We start from the raw sequence: 22,984 nt of genomic DNA, 5'->3' as shown, positions 1-22,984 counted from the left end.
TGTGTACGCCACGGGTCACACCCATAACCTTGCAAGGCATCTAACTCACGACAGGGGCGAGCACTCACCTCTCTTCGGCTCCTCCCGCTGCACACAACGGCTGGCAATATGAGTGGAAGGCAGTTTGGAGTGTCTATCGAGGGCGGCGCGACGCTCGAGCATGAGGCCTGGCTGACAGTTAATCGGGGTCCGACAACATTCGTCATCTCCATATCTTTCGACGATGTCCAGAATACTCTCTGGGGTGCAGAGTACTTACTACAGCCCAAGACGCACGAGTTCAATGCCAGCAACATGATTCTCACCCTTTGCATGCCGATCATCGAGAAGTTGGCGTCGACATCCAGTATACAAGGACTACGCCTTGAGGCTTTATGTGACTCGTCTACTCACAGGATGAGGATCACGAGTGCTGGCGGCGCGCAAGGCGAGGATATTCATGTAGTTGTTGACGAGGATACAAGTCATAGACCGTCTCACGGGCTTCTGCCGATACCCATTTCTGAGCTTGCGGAGTTTTGCACAGGAGTCGCCCGGATCTCAGCTACAGATGTAATTTTATCTACTGCGGACGAACAGCTCGACGACCACAACGCAGAGTTTCCTCATGGCAAAGCTTTCATGTTAGATGGCACGGCAGTATACCTCAAGGCCAGTCTCGGCCATGGTACGCAATTCGAGCGAGAACTTGAGATTCTGGGTCGCATTGAGCAACTTGGTCTTCGCAAGAGAGACTCGAACAGATTCTCCCATCTCATCGCCGTCGTCACAACTGGCGAACAGAATGAGAAAGTCGTCGGGATGCTACTGGAGCTCATACCAACCGTGCCATATGGCGGAGATCTGCTCCATGAAGCTATGCAGGCACGGACGGATATGCATCAGAAGTGGAAGTCGCAAGTACTGCGGATGGTTGAAGAGCTTCATGCTCATGATATCGTTTGGGGAGACGTGAATGCGGGCAATGTTGTCATCGACAACGATCTCAATGCGTGGGCCGTCGACTTTGGTGGCATGAATAATGCCGAGTTCGTTGATGATGAGCTTGCGGAGACGATTGAGGGCGACTGGCAGGGCGTGCATAGGTTGTTTGATGGATGGTTACCCAGTCGTGGACCGAATAGTCAACCGTGATGCCCTGATTATTGCAGCACCAGAGGGGGATACTTGTCTGATACCTTGTGAACGCATCCGGCTACCGGCACAGCTCTCCAGCAGATCTGTATCAGGGTCATACAGCTCAAGTAGAGGTACTTGAGTTATGTACCTACTACTGTTCTGATCGACCCGAGCTCGGCATGGATATCGTGCGGGGCGTGTGTTTCTGAGTTCATGTTGCCCTCACCTAATATCAGCGAAGTATCATCGTTTCTGTCGCCAATACAGTCATACCAGACAGTCGTGGCAACAACAGTACTACGGCACTCGTACGCTTTTGTCGATCACCGTCAATAGCAAACAACCATGGCACCCTCAGCAATCGAAACAGTAACACAACCCACCGACCAACTGACAGGCGACGAACGAGCGCAACAACTTCGCAAAACAACAGGAGACAGGCCTCTCGACCGCTTCGTCTACGGCGCCCATCCTATCTCCGGCAACCAAATCGACGCAGTCAAGCAAGTCCGGATCCCTACCTTCACAAATCCCTTGGACGAACGAGAATTCCGGAAACTTCACGCGGCGGCGTGTATCCGCTGGCTTGGCCAAAATGGGTATAATAATGAAGGCGCGGGTGGGCATATCACCGTGAGGGATCCGATCAAACCTGATCATTTCTGGATTAATCCGTGAGTACATCGTAATGCCATCCACATTTAGGTTTGCTGGTGTTGGTACTGATAGTGAAGTTCAGCTTCTGTAAATCCTTCCGCTATATCCGACCAGATGACCTCTGTCTCGTAGATGAAGAAGGGATAGTTCAACCCGAAGGGAATATGCATGCGATTAACCCAGCTGGCTTTGCTATCCATAGTGCCGTTCATGCGGCACGACCAGATGTCATTGCTGCCGTTCACTGCCATAGTCTACCCACCAAGGCTTTCTCTGCTCTGGGATGTAAGCTTGAACCTATCAATCAAGACGCCTGCCGGTTTTATGAGGATCACGCCGTCTACGAGGACTTTGGCGGGATTGTGCTTGCACACGAAGAAGGGAGGAGGATCGCAACGGCGTTGGGGAATAAGAAGGCGGCGATTTTGCAGAACCATGGGATCTTGACTGTAGCGAAAAGTGTCGATGCCGCTACTTACCTCTTCGGAGCCATGGACCGATGTATCGAGGCTCAGCTACTAGCTGATGCTGCAGCGGGTGGGAGAGGGACGAAAACGATCAAGATCCCGCATGAGGAGGCGGTGTATACGCGGAGAGTGTATACTGACGAGATGGAGTATAATATGTTTCAGTCTTGGTATGTTGTTCTTGGGTGAGACATGCTAGGCTGTTTGGCTGACCAGGGAAACAGTTTCGAGGATGTTGTTAGGGAGTCGAAGGGCGAGTTGTCGATGTTGTCTGGTGGCGAGAGGAATGGGTATGATTCGTTTCCGAGGACGTGGTGATCTGGTACAGGGCGGAAGGCTTATATCGTTGGTCGAACGACGTATACATGTATGGCAACTGCTTCGGTCCGCTCGCTTGCTTTGCTCGCAGTAATCGTCCCCATTTGTCATGCACTTTACGGCTCCAGCGTGCTTCGTTGGTCAGCATCTTCATCGTCGTTACTGTACTTGGCATCATTGTCCCCGAATGGCGCACCCGAGGAGGTCACGCTGTATCGCCCGGAAACAGCTTTACCTGACTTGAACAGTCGGCCTGCAGAGCTCTGGTCCCGAAGTGCTGGAATCGAGATGTGATTGGCTGTAGTCCATCTTTCCTTCAGACACCACGAGACCCGCCTGTCTCAGTCAATTGTCGCATTTTTGTTCCCACGACATCCTTCTTCATAGCTTCATCTCACAGTATCATGGCACGTCGTTGACTTCATTTGCGACTCCCGTGCCTCCCGCTGGTCGACAGCATCACTGTTTGGGCTTCGGCGAAGTCGGTGGTGAGATGGACATGGACCGGGGTCTTTGCCACGCTGTGCGTTGGCAGAAGCCAACCACGATCAACAGGGCGGGAGATTGAGCGAGTCTCAGCATGCCCGTGATTTCGAGTCTACCCCCTGTCCTCGATGCGTCACCATCGATCAATCGATTAGCCAGCTGGGTCGAGTTATGCACGACATCTCGCGTGCGTGAGTAGCACGACTTCGCCTTCGATCACCGACGCACGAACGAACGAACGAACGAACGAGGCCGGTTGCACGACAACGGCAGCTCGAGGGCGGATGGCTGCAACGAACGAGCATCTGTTCGCAGCTCATCTCACCGCATGTTCATTTACCTCCAATGCTTGGCAGGAACGATCGAGCATTGCTGTTCATGAGGAAAGGGCGTTCGGCAGAAGAGGGTTGCGCCTTCCTGCAGAGCGCCATTGACCGACAAAACCTGCACTTTCCATTTTGCTCACCGCAACGAACAACACAACACACCATATCTTCGACCGCCAAATCGCATCCCTTGTATTCGACGACTGTTTGCATGGGATCAGGCGTTACACATACTGTAGGTAAGTTCCTATTCGCGCGGCAGAGGAGCCGGTTTGACTTTGGGGCGTGAGATGGTGGTCTGTGAGGCGCTACACCAGCCACTTTGGACGCTTGAGCGAGTTGGCATAGATGCGGACTACCAACCTCGCGACTTCCACTTCCACCACCACGTCAACCCTGCCACTCCCTTAATTCCTGTCTGTCTCTCACTGTCTCTACTTTTCGCGTGCGCACGCGTCCCTTCGCTTTTGGGAGAACGATGTCACACACGCTGCCATCGGAATTTGGCTGCTGGCTCACACTCGCTTCCTCTAGCTCGAGCACCACTACCACCGCCGCGCAACCCCATCCCCATCCCCATCCTCCACCCACGTCGCTGGTAACACCTCGCTGGTCTGGTCACGCGTCTATCCACCACTACTACCTCACTGCACTGCGATAGCCATTGATCATCACGTGGCTTCCGCGTGGGCATAGTCCTGTCCATTGTCTATACCATCGCTGCGCAACAATCGCACCATAGACCACGCAACCTCGACGACCATTTCCCAGCAGCCAAATTGTCTGCCTCGGCCGGCCGCCGCTTTAACGACCGACACGATACCCACGACAGGTATACGACATCCCTTACCCGCCAACAGCGTCAGGAGCCGGCTTCGGCCTTCTACCAACGAGCAGGGTTAGCCCACGACTATTCACGGCCATCATCATCGTCCGGCAGTGCGCATACACTACGCCGCACTCCACAGCTCGACGACCTACGTCCTTCTCGAGTCCGGTCTCGCTCTGTTGAGTCACCAGTACGAGAGCTAGACGAGTCACCCGATTGCTCTCGCCAAAAGTCACCATCGTTTACTGGTACCTCGCAAAGAAGGGCGACAAGTGCCTTCTGGGCATCGCAGCCTCCACATCCAGCACTTCGCATTTCCCGGCGCACCCACGCCGCAGTACAGTACGTCATCGAGGAATTTCTGCGCCAGCCCAACAACTTCACTCCTGTGCTAGAGGAGGAGAACGCTCAGATGTCCGACCTGGGTGGTGGACGAGCAAGCAATGGCGGGCCACAAGCTATTCGCACACCTCGCGATGTCATGAGAGACCGCAACGCTCGCGAGGCTAAGCGCCAAGAAGAGCAGAAGGCGGAGGAAGCAAGACGGGCAGAGGAAAGGAGGAGAAGTGCTGAGCGTCGTGCTGCGACTGTCCCTGGTGCTGCGCCGAGGTTCAGTCAGGCGTCATCACAATACACTCCAGATATGTCGACGCAACAAGGTGGCTTTGATGGCCCGTCTGATAAGAGAGGAGGTGGTAACAGAGTATCTGGTGCGGACGTACTGGGCGAGCCAGTGAGCAGGACGCAGGAATACGCGCAACCTCGAACTAGAAGCTCGAGTGGTATCGCGCAGCCGACTGCTCCATCAAGTGGAGCTCGACGCACGACACAAGCCCAGAACACCCCTCGACAACCCAGTGGATCTGCAACACAACCTGGAGCATCATCACAAGCCGGAGCATCGTCAGCGGCAAGTGGCCAGCGCGAGCCTGCATCATCATTCCCACATGCCTTTGAACGATGGGAGACCTTGTCCTCACATTGGGAGGGCCTAACATCATACTGGATGCACAAGCTCGAGTCAAACACCGAGGAGATCAGGAACACCATTCCCAACGCGTCGACTCTCAATCGACAGATCACAGATCTGTCTGCTGCTGGTGCGAACTTGTTCCACGCTGTTGTGGAGCTGCAACGTCTGCGGGCGAGTAGTGAACGCAAATTCCAGCGCTGGTTCTTCGAGACTCGGTCTGATACTGAGCGCCAGCAAGAGACGCATGCGCAGATGGATCGCCAGCTCAAGCTCGAGAGGAGCGCGCGAGAAGAGGCATCGGCTCAAAGAGCAAAAGCTGAGCAGGCTGCTGATTCAGCGAAGCTCGAGGTTGTAGAGGCGAGACGCGAGCTGATGATCTCCAAGGAGGAAGCTCGTCGTGCGTGGGAGGAACTGGGCAGAAGGAATCAAGATGCACTGGATCTTGCAGACCACCTCAAGAACGGTAGAGTTGCAGTTGTGGGTGGTGTGCAAGTTGTGCCGTACTTTGGCGGACCCAGTAGGACTGGTTCGGCAAGTCAACGCCCGACCACACGAGATGGCCCTCAACAGTATGGCAGCATAGCCGGCGCGTCAAGTGGAGGTCCTGCGGGCTTTGCGAGTCCAGGCGAGGAGGCAGAATACTACCGAGATCGTCCTTCACCAACCGACACAGATCCGTTCACGGAGCAGCACCAGTCTCGACCTCGAGTGAGTGAGTCCGAGAAGTTATCTCACGGAGGTGCTTCGTACTTGCCACAGTCGACTGGCGCGGAGACGAGTTTGAGCCGTCGTGAGGTGTTGGACGACCAGCGTACGCCACAGCCACCGGCGTCTGCTTCTTCGCCCGACGCTCAGCGATTCTACCAGCATGGCCCAACCGAGACATTCCTGCACTCGCCACCAGGATCATCGAGTGGTGGACCAGTAGCCACCATACGTCCCCCGACACAGCGTCGAGAGGATGTGAGGTCCGAGGGCAGTTACGTCGAGACTATTAGTGAGGGCGACACAGAATATGCCATCGACGCCGCAGGCAACATCCAACACGACGAGCAAGGTCGACCTGTCGTGTTCCGTCGCCGTCTGCAAAGCCAAGGCGAAGAAAGCGAGGATGCGTACGACGAAGATGCTATCCGCCATGAGCGCGAGCACGCAGCCAGGTATGGACAGACATACGTCCCGACCGGTCAAGACATGCCTGAGGCGCCTTCCGTCCCCACCACGAGCGCACAAGCTGTAGCGACTTATACGCCAACAACCGGCGCACCGTCCTCTGGACCGGACTATGAGGGGTCCGGGTACGGTGGCTGGGATGCCGTGCAGACGACTCGCCATCATCACCCGACTAGATTGAGTGATGTGTTGGAAGAGGACGAGGACAGGAGCTCGCGGCATACGGGGCACTAGTACCGTCGGGATACCTTTATGGGCTCGTTGACAAGACGGTTTATCAGGCGGCAGAAATGATTAATAGTGCAGAAGTCGAGAGGATGGAGGATAAGGTGTGTGGTTTGAAAGGCAGCTTGTGATGTTGCATTTCAGCAAACGGCGTTTGGGGAGGCGGCATTAACGGTTGCGATTGAGATTGGAAAAGAGGGTACGTGTAATGTGTTGATTCTTGGATGGGAGACGGCTGGAGCGCGAGGTACGTTGTTGTGCATAGCGTTTGTGGTCTGCTTGGGGCATCGCATATGTTGAGCGAGGAGTTGGGTGGTTTCTGCCGGGGATTGTGTCGTTGATACCCCTGGCTGTCTTTTCTTGCATCTTGCATCTTGCATGGGAAGTGTAGGAGTATGCAGTGTGGTTTTGGTGATGGAGTTTGTTTGTAGGATAGGGTTGTAGTTTGTGGTTGTGGTCGCTTTGGCGATAGCTGGGTGTAGGACGTGTACAGCATCAGCATCAGCATCAGCGAGATCGTTCATACAATACTCCTTGCTGCCACCAATTGTGATAGGCTTTCATGTTGTCGAGGTGTTTTCGGGAGTTTCTCTCCGCCTCCGCATTCGTGGTGAAGCTCCAGCCATGCACGACGTCAGCACATGTGATGATGAACTCTTGATGGTCCCTATCATTCATCGCTTTCTCCACAACCCTGCGCCGACATCTGCATCGCTTTACCTTATCTCTCTGTACCGAGAGGGGTCCGACATGTTCACCCCCACACTCGCCCGCCTAGCGGGCGGCCGCCCAGGTTTCCTCCGCCGCAGCATCGAAGAGCTCCGTCGTCAAGCCGGCATCGCCGTCCGCATGGAGGGTCTCCACGAACCACAGAAGCCGTTTCCCCTGATCAAATTCGACGAGTCGCAGACGCCCGAACGATGTAAAATCATGTCTGACCAGACGAATTTCGGGGGGTATAGTAGAGCTACTTTGACCCATGTCCCTGGCGCGCCGCATGTGGATAATGAGGGGGGGTTGGGGAGGATTGGGGGTGGGGAGAGGGGTGGTGAGGAGCCGAGTCATGCGGTTTTTACGGGGATGATTAGTACGGATTTACCTGTCAATCGGCCGGATATTCAGAGGAGTGGTTTCGCGGCGTGGAGGACAAGGGATCGGGGGTGGTGGATGTTTGGCAAGTTGCTGTGGGATATTGATCCTTATGCTTATCTGGCCCTGCGGATCAAGAGTGATGGGAGGAGGTACTTTATCAATATCCAGACGGAGAGTATTGTCCCCACGGATATCCATCAGCATTTACTCCCTTCTTATACGCCGGGACAGTGGGAGACGGTCACCATCCCCTTTTCCGCCTTCGTGCGCACGAATTATGGGGTTGTGGTCGAGCCGCAGAAGGAGATGTTGAGGCAGAAGGTCAGGAGCGTGGGGATTGGATTGACGGATCGGGTGCCCGGGCCTTTTGAATTGTGTATTGCCGATGTGTATGCTACGAATCGAGCGCCGGAGCATGATCGGTTGAAGAGGGAGGATACAGGGTTCGATTTGGAGGTCGAGGAGGAGGAGAGTCATGGGATGATGGATGAGATTGCGCCGAAGAGGAGAAAGGGGGAGCCGGAGAGGATCTTGATATGAGGGATGGATTTTTGCAAGCTATTTGGACCACGAGCGGAGCTCATGCGCGTTGCAACGAGGTGCCTTGGTTCGCAGGTGCTGCGTGGCGCTTTCCACTATCTGGCCGTGCCTTCCTCACAGCACGCAGGCGCTCTTGACTCCGGCGACTGGACAGGCAACCATGTCCTCTTCCACTCGCGTCATGCGCACATAACTCACCTTTACGACCATGCAGAACACATCGACCACCAACCACAGACTGACTCTGCCCGCCATGCTTCCCCGAATACGAAGCGAACATAGACCTCCGCTATCCTTCGCATTCCGATGGCTCTACAATGCAGCATTATCACGTCAAGCAGGATCCAACCCTCGCCACGCGCTCCAGGGACTTGAGCAGGGAGTGTCACAAAAAGCTATTCTACGCTGCCAGCATCGTCGGTTGTCTGGATCTCGTGACCGCCATCACACCTCTCGAGCGCGCTGTCAACCCCTTCGACCCAAAACGTTCACCACCATACCTTCACATCCTCATCTGGGAGGAGCACGTCGACCGTGGCGCTCGGATTCACGTACCCAATCGCGAGCTCCTGGAGTCATGCTTTCCTCTCAGCCAATACCCCGTCTTCGCGCCTCAGCATGTCGTGCGCTACAACTTCTGGCGTCCTGGTGATGCACGGAATACACTGTCTCGGAGTACGAGAGCGTCCCCGGAGTATTTGCAAGGCTGTGCTGTGGTCGATTGCGAACGAGACATGACGCTGGAGCTTACCTATCGGCTTCGTATGGTTAGTAAGACTGGGAGAGGGACTTGGTATCAGTACTTGCATATGCATGAGAGCTGGGAGCCTGCTATTGAGAAGTTTTTGAGGGAGGGAGGGAGGAGGTGCTAAAGTTGTGTGTCGAGGGAAACATGCGACGAGCTTCTATGCAGTGGTTATGGCGAGATTAAGCTACATTCAGATTCGCATGCTTCCAGTAAGAGCGTTATAGGATGTTTAGCCTGTACGCTATCTCTGTTACCCAGGCCTTCGGCATCCTTCCGACGAAGCATTCGACGATATTGTCTATACCGTCCACTCATTTCTACGTTACGACGTGTAACCTAGCACGATGGAGGCTACACAAACAATGACTTAGACACGCATATATGCAAGAAGGAATATCGAGGTATTGGGCGCAGCCGCCCAAGCGCAAAGCCACATTTCCGTGCCAAATGTCAACGAATCAAGAACGTTGCATTTGGCCCTCAATGGTCCACCTCATATACCAACTCCGAATAGCCGCATGAGCTTGGCGTTTAGCTGCAGGTCCCAAGGCGGAGGCTACAGATCGTACTTTGTGCGAGTGTAGCGGTGTTGGCATTCAGCCGCAGTAATGCCTTGTCCACCAGCTATGTCAACAGGGCGTCTGCGGGAGTAGGGAATGCTCTCTCCCTATCTACATTCATACTTTCGCCATGCGCGCTAGGACACTGGAGACCGCTCTGGCAATATGGCTCTTTATGCTCGGAGGGGAATGCGCGTGCTCGCCACCCACGCCGATGGTCTTGCCCGTAACGAATGTCAGTCTGGGTAATGGTCTGGTGCGGCGAGGAGTAGCTCTTGGTATAGGCAGTCCGCCGCAATACTTGAGCTTCAGTATACAAGGGTAGGCACGGAACCATCTGACATCCGTCCTATCCTGTCGTTAACACTTCACAGCTGGTGGAACGACACATGGGCCTACAATACTACGCAACTCAACACCTACAATGGGACAGACTTCACCAACAACACAGGCTGCGACTATACCGCCCACCTGGAAGCCTGTACTACTCTCCGTGGCGGTCTATACACCCAGCCTCAATCATCATCCACGCACAAAGTCTTCGACGATGTTGACGCTGCCGGCGCCGACGATAGCGATACGTTGCGAAGACTGGCATCGTCAATGTGGTACTCGGCCTGGCTCCAAGATACTCTGGTCATAAACCAGACGATAAGCCTTCCGAGCTATCCCATCGGTATGCCCGGTCTCGAGTGGTCACGAGCTTCCGCGCAGAATCTCCTAGGTCTAGGTCGCAACTCGACATTTCTTACTAGGCTCAAGAATTACGGTCATATCGGCTCACGGTCCTATGGGTTTTGGTGGGGCCAGACGGGTTGGTCGTCCAATTTGCAGATGGATGGACAGTTAGTGCTTGGTGGTTATGATGCAGCCAAAACGACTGGACCAAACTACACCTTCCCGCTTGGTGCCTGGACGGCCAATTGTCCCAGTGGCATATATCTCAATGTCTCGGATTTGTCTGTGGTCCTGAACAATGGCACGAAGAATAGTCTTACGAAGACCGCGACCTTGCAGGGCTGCTATCGGCCGGACTTGCCGACTATGATCAGTATCAACAATGATCCTTATTATGATCGCTGGCAGCAGTATACGGGCCTTACGAGGTCTGGCAGCTCGGGTGGGGTGGACTACAATTCCATCTTGTATGATTCTGGTGATACGTATGTGAACTGTGATCTCTCTCCTGCAGGAAGTTACTGATACCGCGCCCAGCTTCACAGGATCTTTGAACGTATCTCTGGTCGGCGGTCCGACGATAGAGATCCCAAACGATCTGCTCGTCGGGCCACAGGTCGTCATCGACCAAGATACCGGCGCCATCACGACAAATTCATCTTATAGCGAGGTCTTGATCAACCCCAAACTAAATTCTCCGCAGCCCTTCTACTTCGGAATGCAGTTTTTCTCGCTCATGTACGTCGTCGTGGACTACGATGCTGGGACCTTCACGATATGGCAGGCAAACCCCACAACAGCTTCGGATCTGGTTGCGAGTAGAAGTGCTTGTAAGGACTCGGATGGTTCTTCAAGTGGTTCATCCGGAGGAGGTGGTAGAAAATCAAGCTTGCATAAAGAGGGTCTGTCGGCAGGTTCCATTGCTGGCATCATTGTCGGCATCGTCGCTGTGTTTGCAGTGGTTGCCGCTCTGGTCTGGTTGTACTTGCGTAGGAGGAACAACAGTCGGTATAACACCGCTCCCAGCCAAGCTAGCGGAGAGGACTATGCATTGGTAGACCGCAAAGTGGCACTATCGGAACCGCATGAGATGGGCGTGGGAATGGTACGATGTGAAGCCGATGGTGGAGTTGCGGCACATGAGATGGGCAGTGAGCCGAGAGCGCATGAGATGGGGTCTGATGCGAAGACGCAGGGGCTTGGCTCGAGGCAGGAAGCTGCTGAGCTGGAGTAGTAGATTTTGATTTGCAGCGTTTCCATACCAGAATGATGATATCCCTTTCTTGTCTCAAGGAGCACGACCTTGAAGCCACGCGAACGGAGCATCTCGTTCCAGCACAACTCAGCCGGCGTCTAACGAGCGACTCCTTTGGTCGCCGTACGCTAACCACCATCCATTCATGGATAGGACCGTCAATGTACGGCCGTCACCGTCAATGCACGGCCGTCCTTTTTACGTATGGCACCGTCAAAATACGGCCGTCCGTCCCTACCATCAATGTACGGCCGTCACCGTCAATGTACGGACCGTCAACATACGGCCGTCCGTACGGCTGTCCCCGTCAATGTACGGTCGTCCCCATCAATGTACGGTCGTCCCCGTCAATGTACGGCCGTCCCCGTCAATGTACGGCCGTCCCCGTCAATGTACGGCCGTCCCCGTCAATGTACGGCCGTCTGTACGATTGTCCCCGTCAATGTACACCCTGGCAGAATGTAAGGAGTAAGAGTCCTAGCGTAGGCTGCAAACCGAATTGATCTGGGGCGACATAGGCGCATTCGTGAGGAGGAGTCGGTGGTTGCAGCTACGAACAGTACCTTGGATCTGAGGTTATCCTAGCTTTCCTGCTCCAGATGCACCCGATCGCCTCGGCGTTCTGGCGTTTGGTCAGATGGATGTCGTGAGAAGGTGGGCGAAGGGTCAAGATCTATGGTAGAGATTGAGCGAAGGATGCGCAGGTGGTATCATCTTGTGAGTTGCCATGAAGCCTAGCAGATCCCAGTGCACAAATGTGAATTTGGCATCTTTCAACCGCCAACCAACTCGTCCTTCCCGAGTAATGCAGCCATGGGATCATTATTACTCGTTCGTTCCCGTTGATACCGTTCCATCTCCTTTTCATCCACACCCGAGCTCAATTCCATTAGTCGTCTTCGACTCTCATCCATACTCTGTTTCTCCGGTCGATCAGGCGCGTTTGGAATGTGGCTTACGTGCTTCTCCGTACTCCGCTCAGCCTCCCCGCCATCGTTCCTTTGCTCCTCGTCAGGTACCTCCTCAGCATTCCCGACATCCTCCGCACTAGGTAATGCCAGACCTTTACTGAACGCCTCTGCCTGCTCAGCAGCTTGCCTTCCTTCATCACCAGTACAGAAGGAATTCTTGACTGTGCTGTGACAACACGCATACCCCCACTTGAAATCTCTCCACCATGATCCAAATACGCTGGTATGGTTGTTGACGAGGACATCCTCGGCATACATACTCTTCTCACTCTTCTCCGGCTCCCCCTTGATTCGTCCACGCTCATCGTACTCGACATACTTCTCACTCCCCACCACCTCTGCTCCGACGGGCTTCTTCTGCACAACTTCCTGCCCACCATATTTATCCATCAGCATCTTCTTCCTCTCGTCCTGTTTCTGCAAATCCTCCTCTGCTTTCCGTTTTCGAGTAAGTTGGGCTTCCGTAGGGTTGGCTTGGAGATGTATTCGATCGGCATCACCTCTCTCCTGCGTCTCCCAGGCATATCGTTGCGCATTCTCGAATTCCGTGGCGTCGCCTGAAGCCTTCTGGAAACCATCTTCAGCAATGAGTTCGTTTGTGCTGGTTGCTGTGTCTTGCATTGATCGTGTCTTCGGATCGTACTTGGCGCTGTCGAGGTCCAGATTAAGCAGATACTTTGCAGTGTCTTCCCTTAATCGCAGGTTTCTTGTTGATGTGGCCTGCTTGCGTCCCATATCCGTCTCAGCCTCGTACTTTGCTCCTTCCTCATCGCCCTCGTCATCCTCGCCATCCTCAGCCTTGTGGATGAGTTTCCTCATCTCCTCCACCGCCTCATAATCCTTCACAACCTCCTGATACTCTTTCGCTTCATACCCATTCCACCGATCTCGCTTCGCATCCCACCCCAACCTCACCTCCTCCACCTTCTCGTCCGCCGCTATATCTCTGCCTGTCCACTTCGCCCCCTTCTTCCGTTTCCGCTGTAGACAATCCTTCTCCTTGTGATTCATGCTGCCGCAATTCTCGCAAGCGCCTTTGCGGTATTTGGTGGCTTTCACACCCGTCGTGGAGCCACGGTCGTACCATTTTGATGTGGCGAGGGGATCGCTGTTCTTCTCTGATTGTAAACGCTGATGCTCGAGGTAGTCGCTGTCGGTTTGGAGGTCGTCGGCGATGTAGAAGGGTTTCTTGGCGATGAAGGAAGGGATGTATTCGTTGCGCTCGTTGCTTTTGCCAGCTTCGGCGGGCTTGATCTTGTTGGCACCGGTGGCGTTCTTGCTGCCGCCTGGGCGAGACATGGTGGTGAGGGTGAAGTGTGTGTGAGGACGGAGAGGTTGTCGAGCTTTAATGTCCATATGCTTCGCAAGTCGCCAAGTTCAAGCGGGGCAGGTCAAGCGAGGCTCATGACTCGCTACACAAGATCAGATTAGATTCGGAGCGGCTGATCACTCGCTCCGAGACCACTTACGGCCACATTCCAAGTCGCGCTTTCTTCTTGATGATGTTTCAACAAATCATCGCCATACCGATCTGCCTGTTCATGTGGCTGCTACCGACCATTGCCGCCGATATCGTGACTGTACAGTCACAGACTAGTGTCCGACGCTATCAGCGGACCGGGAAAGGCAGGATCCACCAGGCATAGCCCTGACGCACGCCACCATGTCCGACTACTACCGTACATCACGAGGTCCTCCCTCCGACAACCGCAGGAGTGACGACTCATACAGACGTTATGGTATCTCAGTGACGCCTGACCCGCGCTCCTGCTCCTGGTATTTTCTGTAGGCGGATCGCTAACTTTCGCTTCTCAAGACCGCCCAGTCAGCGACAGGAATCGCGGACGTGATCACGATCGTAGAGATCAGTATGAGAGCCACGATCACTACAGGCCTAGTTCGCCATATGCTGGACAGTATGATCAAGCTAGACGTCCACGTGACTGGGCTTCGCAGGTAGGTAATCTTCATATGTACGCCTTCGATACCTCAGATGCCCTAAGCACCCTACAGGATGACTATCACCCATCGGCCAAGCGCCAGCATCTCGACCATGACCCCTACCAGGACCAGGATATGTACTCCGAGCAGGAGCCGGTAGCCATCCCATATCGTGGAGAGCATGACGTTTCTGCCGATGGCAAGCCGGTGCGTATGCTCCTAGTCCGCAACCTGAAGGAGTCGATTACCGAATCGCTATTTGCGAAAGGTCTCGACAAGCTCAGTGTTGACGCTAGTACCACAAACAAGGACGATCCACCCATCGGTGCATCCGCAGGCTCATTACGCCGTGTGCTCATTGTCCGTGATCGCCAGAGCGAGAAGAGTATGCAGTACGGATTCGCAGAGTACCATCACGTCTCCGATGCCACTGCTGCTCTTGCGAAAGCCGAAGAGCTTGGTGAGAAGTGTACTATCGGGTCGAAAGTCATCGAGGTCTGCTTTCCACACCTCGCAATCTTCCCTCAGGCAGATACTTATCTCGAAGGTCGCGACGAGTCGGAAATGTATACCATCGAGCTTCCCAATACAGGCACCCGACATAAGTACTATGTTGAGCGGTATTACGTGACTGAGCTGATGGTCAACGCCGTCGCGCCGTATCGAGAGCCCAGTCCACCTCAGGCGCCCACACCCGAAGCCAGTAGCGAAGCTGTCTCAGCCACGCGCGAAAGTAGTCCTGCCAAGAATGTTGGGGCTGGCGATGTGACAGTACAAGGTACCACGCTCGATGGAAGAGAGAAAAGCAAGAAGCGCAAAGCACCAGGTGCAGTTGCTCCTGCGTTTCTACAGCACTGGCAGAACAAAGCTGCCGAGCTCAGAGAAGAAGGTCAGAAATTGCAGGTTGCGAAGGAGAAGGAGCAGGGCGAGAAAGGCAGCAAGATTCCTGCGTCTGGGGTCAATGCTATCTCTGCACCAAGGATCGACCAACAGCAGACCTTCTCGATAGATACTACGAAGCTGAAATGCTGCTATCTCTGCGCTGGCCAGTTCCAAACACTCGAAGGTCTACAGCGTCACCTCAAGGAGAGTCCAAAGCATGCGGACAATCTGAAAAGCGATCAAGCTACGACTCGTGGCTACGAGCGTCTGAACAAAGCCAATGTTAGCCCAGCTTCGACCATCAAACTTCTTCTACCCCCACCTGAGTCAGCACCCGCCGTCATGACCACCACCGAGCAGACCGTCTCGGCATACCGCGATCGCGCCGCCGAACGTCGTGAAGCAGAAGGTGGAAGCGGAGGCAAAGGCAGTATGCCCAAGTTCTCCCTCAAAACCAAATCCAACCCAACCCGCACCTCCTCCCCCTCAACCTCAGACACCGAGTCAACCACCAAGCCCACCTACGGCAAAGGCCTAGGTATGCTGCAAAAAGCCGGCTGGGCTCCTGGATCCGGACTCGGATCTGGTGGCGAGGGGATCGCGGCGCCGATTGAACAGAGCTTGTATGCGGCTGGTATTGGGCTTGGACATGAGGGGAGTAAGAAGGGGGATGCGGTGCTGGAGGCGCAGAGGTTGACGAAGGGGGATGGGAGGGAAGGGTTTCTGGAGATGACGAGGGAGGTTGCTAGGCAGAGGTTTGAGAGGATGGGGTGAGCGTGGGGGTGGGCCTTGTGTGAGTGGTCGGAATCACTGCTGCTTGATCTCCTCCGAAAATCAAAGGGTATCGAGCGGGCTACGAACTCTTACTTGAGTACCCTGACGTGTCTACAAATTGGGGGTGTGTAGTACACGTATTTTGTCCTCTCGAGTGTCAAGTCTGGTTCCTAGTTGTCAGACACAGAGATCGCTACGCCCATAGATCCTACCTCGTATTGCTGGCTTGTTGTGCGTGGAGTGTTATGTCATGCTCAAAGGGGCGGAAAATATCTGAATTCATGTGATTATGGCAGGGTTTTGGGAAAGAATTCGATCTCATTGCCAATACGCTATGCTAGGATGCTAGAATGCCAGAGAGGCTTGCCTCCTCGCTTCCTCCCTCGCGGGAGAATGCTTTCGATAATGATAGCTGGAATTATGCTCCCGTACGCTGCGAAATTAGTCTCGACGATACATCCGTCATTCCGCCCATCTACCCCTATTATCCCAGTCCATCTCTCACCCCAGCTTAGCAAACATCAACGTACTCTGCTTCATCCTCCCCCCACTACTCCTCTCCGACTTACCACTGCCAGTAGCGCCGAGCAAACTATCCTTAACAGCTTGCCCAACACTCTTGACCGCGTCTTTGATCGGCTGTTTCTTTCTATTCGCCGCCTCTGACGCTGAGCTCGATGCCAGTGTCTCGCTTTCCCGGGTTTGCGAACGGTGAACGGCTTTTTCCGTCTCCGTGATGGTGATTTTGGTCTTGCGGGTTATGGTCGAGGTACTGTTTACGGAGTCCGAGCGCGGGAGGTCTTCGGTGAATTTCGAGGCGGTAGAGGGGTTGTGTGGTTGATCCTTGCGCGGCGAGATGGTGATCTGAGCTCCTTCGTTCGCTTGCTCGTCTACCGTTACCGCCTCCTGGTCTTCGGGTGGCAAAACTGCCTCATGCACTGTCTTCCTCCTCGAGGAGTCCTTCTTCCTCAGTAGCGGCGCTCGTTCAACGCCAGGCAGAGATCCCCTCCTAGCAGCCAACCTCCTCGCCCGACTCGACCCCTTCTCCGTCTCCTCCCTCTCCTTCTTCTCGGCCTTCAATCGCTCCTTCGTCTCCGGATCATCGATCGCAACCCACCCACGCCAATTCGAGCCACGCGAAGTCTTGACTTTCTTCTTCCGCTCCTCGTCTCCTGCATGTCTCTGTGCCTCGATCTCCGCTTTCCTCTTCCGTTCGTTCTCCGCTTTGAGTTGCTTCTTCTGCTCTGTGGCGTTTAGTCGTTTACTCAGGGATCCACGGCAGGACGGGGCGCCACAGTAGCATTTCTGTTGCGTTTCCCCGAAATTGTCGAAGTTGTAGTCGTAGGTCAATTCCTGACCAGTCGTTATTCCTTCGGGTCCCGCGAAGACACCCATACGTGGCGTGCCGTTCACTTTGACCATGCGGACTTCGCAGTTCGGCTCGCAGGAGTGGTTAATGAAGCGTGCCATGGAGCCTTTCGTGCCGTCGATGATGAGGCCGCGTTCCAGTTCCATGAGGTAGTAGCATTGTTTGTCCTTGTAGTCCTCACGCATGCGACGTTGACATTCGCCTTCGGAGACGATCTCGCCGGTGTATTCCATTATGATCTGGCCAGCGGCCCAGGTCCGACACGATCTCACCCCAAACCCACGATTAGCCGTCTTGAGCACTTCAACGCCAACGTCGAATGGTCCTCCTTTCTTCGTTCGCGTGGAGAGTTCCGCAAAAGCACGATTGCCACAGGTTTCGGAAGAGAGATTGCAGTTATCGTCGTTGCACTCGTACTGCATGACGCGATTCAGACAGACATCGTCGCAGCCCAATTCGCCCGGTCCAGGTGGCGAACAAACACACATCGAAGCTGGAAGGCGCTCAGACCTCTCCCATAAATCTTTCGCTTCGCCGATAAGACGGTTCTTATTGACCTGGTGCCAGTCCTTCGGTTTCTCGTCGCCTTTCTTCCACGATGGCGCAAAGACGTCGTAGGGGATGGTGAAGTCCCTCGTCTTATCAAGGTAGGCGAACATGGGTAGTGTCATGAATGGTGGCGTGGAGTTGGATGGGACATCGTCGCCCGCCTCATTTGATGCAGACGACACAGGTCTTTTCTTCTGCAGCTTCTGACGACCGCCAATTTGAGCTCCGTCGAAATCGGCACTCTGACCCACGTAGAGACCCTCCTTCTGCCACCGCTTCATCTTCTTGCTAGGAGCTGAAGCTTTGGCAGCTGGTGGAGGTGCAGCAGGAGGCTGTGCCATCTCTCTCAGTACAGCCTTGGTAGCCAGCCGTGCTTTTTTTGCAGGAGGAGGTAGGTCGACTTCAGCATCCAGGTCCAGTTCGTCCAGCAGTCCTCGAGGTCCAGTATCCAGCTCCTTCTTCCACCTCGGCATGTTGTCCTCATCGTCTTCCTCATCCTCCTCAACCTCGTGGGCTTGGACCTTTGTTTTCTTGCTCAGTTTCCGCTTCCCAGCTTCCATGATATCACGACCACGCTTCCCCAGCACCGAGCCCACCTTCCCAGCAGCCTTCTTCACCCTATCCCTGACACTCGGCTTCCTCTCCAACACCCAACCAGTGTTCTCCCGAGTCGCACCAGCCGGGATCTCCCAGTCCATATCCAATGCCTTCCCCACTTTCCTCCCAAACGGCGTGCCAGTCTGCTCATCATCCTCGGCATTGACCAGCGTCCGTCCAGTCAGACCAGAGACATTCCGACTACTAGCAGCAGTAGTAGCCGGTAATTGAGCATCAGACAACTGCTTAAGATTATACGTCGAAACACCACCGCCCCTGACGCGTCTCGAGCGTCTCCCACTAATGCCATCGTCGTCGCCTCCTGATTTCTGCGCGGAGCCGACACTAGCGCTCTCGCCTAGACTAGTCGGTGGTGTGGACCTCGACACGCGATCTGGGGAGGCGATCGAGCTCTCCTCTAGTAGGGCTCCGGCGGCGGCTTGGACGTCGATGTTGGAGAGTGAGGAGGATTCGGAGGAGTTGGTACGCGTCATTGCTGTTGCTTGTTCCGCCATGAGTTTGGTGTCAAGAGTATTGGATGATGTGCAAAGTGGTAAGGCACGCCAAAAGTACGCGCTCCGGGGACGCGAAGTGGGGAGCGCGTATGTCCTTCTTGATATTGAGTACGGGAAAGACCGTATTCGCCCAGAATGATGTTGTTATGTATTGATCAATCGTGTAAGACAACTCCCCCGGCCAGCGAAAAGGTGAGACCTCGCGAAAGTGTAAAGAGTAGGGTGTGAGGTTTGTTTGGGGAAGGAAGGTGATCTCGTTAACGAAAGTCGACAACATCCACATCCACATCCACACCCAATCAGCAGCCACCACGCGTTTAGCTTAGCATTCCTGTGACATGGCCGGGCAACGAGCAAACACACAGTCGTACTGCAGTGATCAAGCTCGAGTCTGACTAAGAGAAATACACCAATGTACTGTACATTATGATCCACAACAATACACATCGTCGTAGCCTAGATCCCTGAGCTCGAGACACACTTCCCGTTCCTGCTTTCATCCAAACCGATGCCAATGTAACTATACAGCAAGCGCTAATAAGACAATACATAAACAAGAATCGAAGGGTATCATCACCACGGCGTACTGTTCACACCCACTCCTCCACCACCTGCTGCCGGCACATCACCACTACCACCGGCACCCCTCGCTTGCGGCTTCGGAGGCGACTTGGGCAAATTCTGCATCTCATGCTTCTCCCCTCCTTCCACAGCTGCCTTCCCATTCATCCCCTTGCCCACCGAATACCTCTTCTTCAAATCCCTCATCCTCGCCTTCTTGGGCTCCGTATACCCAAACCTAATATCACCTTGCTGATACCGCCGCTTGAACTGCATATACGTCGGTGGTCTCGGCCGCAATAGCACAGCCGCCCAGTTTCGCAACCAGGAGCTCTGCGTGAATGGTCGGTGTCGGTCTTTGGGGAGGAATTTGTGCGAGTTGAGGTATTCTCGCGTTGTTTCGCCGCGCGCCATGAGGAAGCAGTGATAGGCGAAGAGACTGCCTGGGTAGGGGAGGGCGAGGATGCTGTAGAGGAGCATGGCGAAGGCTACTCGTTCCTGTGATCGACCGGATAGGCTTTGGCCGAAGCTGAGATTGTTATGTTTGGCGTAGGAGGATATGTGTGTGATGCTGAAGGCTAATAGCATGAGGGTCAGGATGGAGGCGAAGGAGACGTAGGAGAAGAAGTAGCGGTAATTTCGTCGACCGACGCAATTGTTCAGCCAGACGCAGTGGTGATCCTGAGTTTCGACGCAGGCATCGCAGATTCGGCAGTGGTGGGCGCGGGGTGGGCGCCAGACGGCACAGCTCTTGCAATACTTGGTGGGTACTTCCATGGCTGTGGTAGAACCCTGCTGCGCTTCGTCGGGAGAGGCTTGCGCGCCAGGTGTTCGTTTCGATGGGAAGGTTTTGACCATGACCCATTCTGTTGTTGGTGGGCCCACCGTCAAAGGGTCTCTATCCTCTTCGGGGTTGGGTGGGTGTGGATGGAGGTTCCGTGGTAATATGCCGGGATCTGAGAATGCGGCGTGGAGGAAGGATGAGATTGTGATGTAGAAGAAGTATGCGAAGAATATCGGGATGGCGGGTGAGACATTATGCCAGAGCCAGGGTGCGGAGCAGCCAAAGAACAATGCTGCTGGTAGTGCGGTGAGGACGAATGTGGCGACATTCAACGGCTTAGCTCGAGTGTTTAGACATCGTCCGGCTAAGAAGAAGAGCATGTTTCCAGCAAAGTACTCGTAGTTTCTGCCCTGTCCTTGAGGTGCAGATGGATGCACACTGTTTGGCAACCTTTTCTCATCTGTCTCGTTTGGAGAAGAAGGATCAGAGTGCAGCACCTCGTGGGCCGGAGATGGGCGTCTCTCGTGGTTGGTCGCACTTTCGCGCGCAGATCCCAAGCCTAGAGAAGCTCGTAAGGACCTTGGCGACTTTTGAGGTGCCTGCTGTAGAGAGTTGTTGCTACTCCGTTGCGCATTGGTCTTGACCATCAGATCATTCGGATTCTGCCGAGCTCGTAGTGGTACTGTGCTGTTGTTGCTGACAACGCTCATTGCTGGTTGGGTTTCAGGCTGTGTGCCGTCGTTGGTGAACATAGTGCCTCTACTTGTAGGCAAGGGTGGCGCATCCCCATCCGTGGTAGCTGGAAGGCCGTCCCGCATTGTGTTTACAGAGGCATTACTATACCGGTGCCTATGCATGCTGTCTTCACTCCTGCGATTCCGAACCTGCTGAGCTAACGCACTGGGAAGCCGCGGTCCGCCTCGCTGCGCCTGAAGTTGCTGACTGCTCATGGGCTTGTTGAAGCCTTGGGCTGCTAGGGACGGCACATGTGTCTTACTCATCGGCGAGCCTGGCCTACTGTCGGGCGGCGCAGCATCACCACTGTTTCGCAGGCTTCCTCCACTCCGCGCTGCAAATGCTGCCAAACCTCTTCTACTACTCGGGGGCTGCATGCGCGCCGATCCTTTCTGCGACCCATCCATATTGGTGCTCATGCTCGCTGGTCGCGAGGGTGGCAATCCAGGCTCACCCACCGGCCCTGTCGTCGAAGCGATATTACTCTGCCGCTCTCGTGCAGATGCATAGTCGTCGACTCCAAATTCGGATGTCGTGCTCGTCGCCGAGGAGGTGGGTCGGCCGTCTGCACCGAGGGCGGTGGGATATGGATCGGTGTCGAGGAAGGTCGGATTCGGGAAGGACGTCATGTCGCTGAGTGGCCGTACAGATGTCACGTTCTCGTCGGTCGCGCCTGCCATGGCTGTGGGCGCGGGCTTACTCCTTTCATCGACCGTTGACATGGCGCAAACGCGGAGCAGTCGTTCATCGTCGGCTCGCGCTATTGCTGACTGTGTATGTGGCGAGGCATTACGTGGAAGTGTTGTCGGTGTGTCGATGAGTGACAGCGCTCGAGGACCTGATACTGACGAGTCTATACTCGTGACCTTTATTGTAGTGTCAAGTCATCCTGTATGTAGTCTGTCGCAAGCAGGGAGATGTCAGCGAAAGTCGATCCTCTGCCCAAAGCAGCCTAGCATCTCCGGAAGTGTGCCGACGTCAAACGAGCAGCAACGGCAACAGCATTGGGAGCTCTACCAAAAGCTCGATAGCGACCACATACCATCCACTCCACTTACACATACCTAGCATGTCCCTCATCGCCAGGAGAGCACTGCTCCGTGCTCCGCGAGCACCCATTACCGTCGCCCGACGTAGCTACGCCGAGAACAAGCCGGGCCAGTCTGCAGACTTGACTGGTGACAACGCGGCAGAGAAGAAGGTGGACTTGAGGGAGGGCGCGAAGAGGGATCCCGAGCTCTACGTATGTTCCATACACATATTGTAACCACGTGACTGCCTACTCATCATCTGCCTCGCAGATCCTCCTCGCCATCATGTCCGGCGCGTTCGGCCTCGCTGGCTGGCACTTCTCCCGCAATCCCACCTCCTCCTCCTCCGAAAACAAGATCGCCCAGGCCGACAACAGCGAGCCCTGGCACACCGGCACAAACGCCAAGTATCAGTATCACCCACACGGCGACGTGCGAAAGCCAAGGAAGGATGCGCCTAGTGCTTTGAACGAGGTCATCATTCCTAATGTGAACCTGCCGAAGGTATGATATGACAAACACGCCGCTCTGAGACATATATCCGCATACCGTGTGCTTGTGCTTCGAAGCTATACTGACAGTCACCAGGAGCTACACGAGAAGTACAACAAATGGGGCAAGGAGGGTTACTAGACGCGAACGATGCGATCTATCTGCTGGAACACCATCCAGCGTGTACTTGTGAATACTAGCCCAGCCAAATAGAGCAGCCTGATTGCGCCAATCTCCATCTTTCTGGGCACTTCCTTTCTCGGAAAATGGCCATCCGTGCTGGGATCCAGTGAGCGAAATGCGGATGTCGACTGACCAGGACAAGAGATAGCTGCGC

The 22,984-nt window shown here is 54.7% G+C and overlaps 10 protein-coding genes across 10 annotated transcripts; 7 read left to right on the top strand and 3 right to left on the bottom strand.

Moving 5' to 3' along the window:
- Positions 1-108: 108 nt before the first annotated feature.
- On the top strand, positions 109-1,134 carry LTS14_006786 (uncharacterized protein; the record flags this gene model as incomplete). Its single annotated transcript, XM_064839479.1, has 1 exon — positions 109-1,134. The coding sequence occupies one exon, from the start codon at positions 109-111 to the stop codon at positions 1,132-1,134; it is 1,026 nt and encodes a 341-aa protein (XP_064692722.1).
- A 330-nt stretch (positions 1,135-1,464) lies between these two features.
- Positions 1,465-6,582, top strand: LTS14_006785 (uncharacterized protein; the record flags this gene model as incomplete). The annotated part of the gene is made up of 6 exons (XM_064839478.1): positions 1,465-1,793; positions 1,859-2,413; positions 2,468-2,533; positions 2,949-3,049; positions 3,097-3,238; positions 4,116-6,582. The coding sequence occupies 6 exons, from the start codon at positions 1,465-1,467 to the stop codon at positions 6,580-6,582; spliced, it is 3,660 nt and encodes a 1,219-aa protein (XP_064692721.1).
- Positions 6,583-7,323: 741 nt separating this feature from the next.
- LTS14_006784 (uncharacterized protein) lies at positions 7,324-8,205 on the top strand (the record flags this gene model as incomplete). The annotated part of the gene is made up of 1 exon (XM_064839477.1): positions 7,324-8,205. One exon carries the CDS (start codon positions 7,324-7,326, stop codon positions 8,203-8,205), a length of 882 nt encoding a protein of 293 aa, XP_064692720.1.
- Positions 8,206-8,522: 317 nt separating this feature from the next.
- On the top strand, positions 8,523-9,077 carry LTS14_006783 (uncharacterized protein; the record flags this gene model as incomplete). The annotated part of the gene is made up of 1 exon (XM_064839476.1): positions 8,523-9,077. The coding sequence occupies one exon, from the start codon at positions 8,523-8,525 to the stop codon at positions 9,075-9,077; it is 555 nt and encodes a 184-aa protein (XP_064692719.1).
- A 566-nt stretch (positions 9,078-9,643) lies between these two features.
- On the top strand, positions 9,644-11,425 carry LTS14_006782 (uncharacterized protein; the record flags this gene model as incomplete). The annotated part of the gene is made up of 3 exons (XM_064839475.1): positions 9,644-9,834; positions 9,888-10,676; positions 10,729-11,425. 3 exons carry the CDS (start codon positions 9,644-9,646, stop codon positions 11,423-11,425), a joined length of 1,677 nt encoding a protein of 558 aa, XP_064692718.1.
- A 794-nt stretch (positions 11,426-12,219) lies between these two features.
- On the bottom strand, positions 12,220-13,716 carry SLU7 (mRNA splicing protein; the record flags this gene model as incomplete). The annotated part of the gene is given in 2 exon segments (XM_064839474.1): positions 12,220-12,583; positions 12,602-13,716. 2 exon segments carry the CDS (start codon positions 13,714-13,716, stop codon positions 12,220-12,222), a joined length of 1,479 nt encoding a protein of 492 aa, XP_064692717.1.
- Positions 13,717-14,388: 672 nt separating this feature from the next.
- LTS14_006780 (uncharacterized protein) lies at positions 14,389-16,014 on the top strand (the record flags this gene model as incomplete). The annotated part of the gene is made up of 1 exon (XM_064839473.1): positions 14,389-16,014. One exon carries the CDS (start codon positions 14,389-14,391, stop codon positions 16,012-16,014), a length of 1,626 nt encoding a protein of 541 aa, XP_064692716.1.
- Positions 16,015-16,515: 501 nt separating this feature from the next.
- Positions 16,516-19,023, bottom strand: LTS14_006779 (uncharacterized protein; the record flags this gene model as incomplete). Its single annotated transcript, XM_064839472.1, has 1 exon — positions 16,516-19,023. The coding sequence occupies one exon, from the start codon at positions 19,021-19,023 to the stop codon at positions 16,516-16,518; it is 2,508 nt and encodes an 835-aa protein (XP_064692715.1).
- Positions 19,024-19,617: 594 nt separating this feature from the next.
- ERF2 (Eukaryotic peptide chain release factor GTP-binding subunit) lies at positions 19,618-21,804 on the bottom strand (the record flags this gene model as incomplete). Its single annotated transcript, XM_064839471.1, has 1 exon — positions 19,618-21,804. The coding sequence occupies one exon, from the start codon at positions 21,802-21,804 to the stop codon at positions 19,618-19,620; it is 2,187 nt and encodes a 728-aa protein (XP_064692714.1).
- Positions 21,805-22,193: 389 nt separating this feature from the next.
- LTS14_006777 (uncharacterized protein) lies at positions 22,194-22,788 on the top strand (the record flags this gene model as incomplete). The annotated part of the gene is made up of 3 exons (XM_064839470.1): positions 22,194-22,367; positions 22,426-22,659; positions 22,744-22,788. The coding sequence occupies 3 exons, from the start codon at positions 22,194-22,196 to the stop codon at positions 22,786-22,788; spliced, it is 453 nt and encodes a 150-aa protein (XP_064692713.1).
- Positions 22,789-22,984: the final 196 nt, after the last annotated feature.

Source organism: Recurvomyces mirabilis, assembly GCF_035927965.1.
Source record: "Recurvomyces mirabilis strain CCFEE 5264 chromosome Unknown scaffold_18, whole genome shotgun sequence".
Classification (NCBI taxonomy): domain Eukaryota; kingdom Fungi; phylum Ascomycota; class Dothideomycetes; order Mycosphaerellales; family Teratosphaeriaceae; genus Recurvomyces; species Recurvomyces mirabilis.
This window is presented reverse-complemented; position numbering and strand designations above follow the sequence as displayed.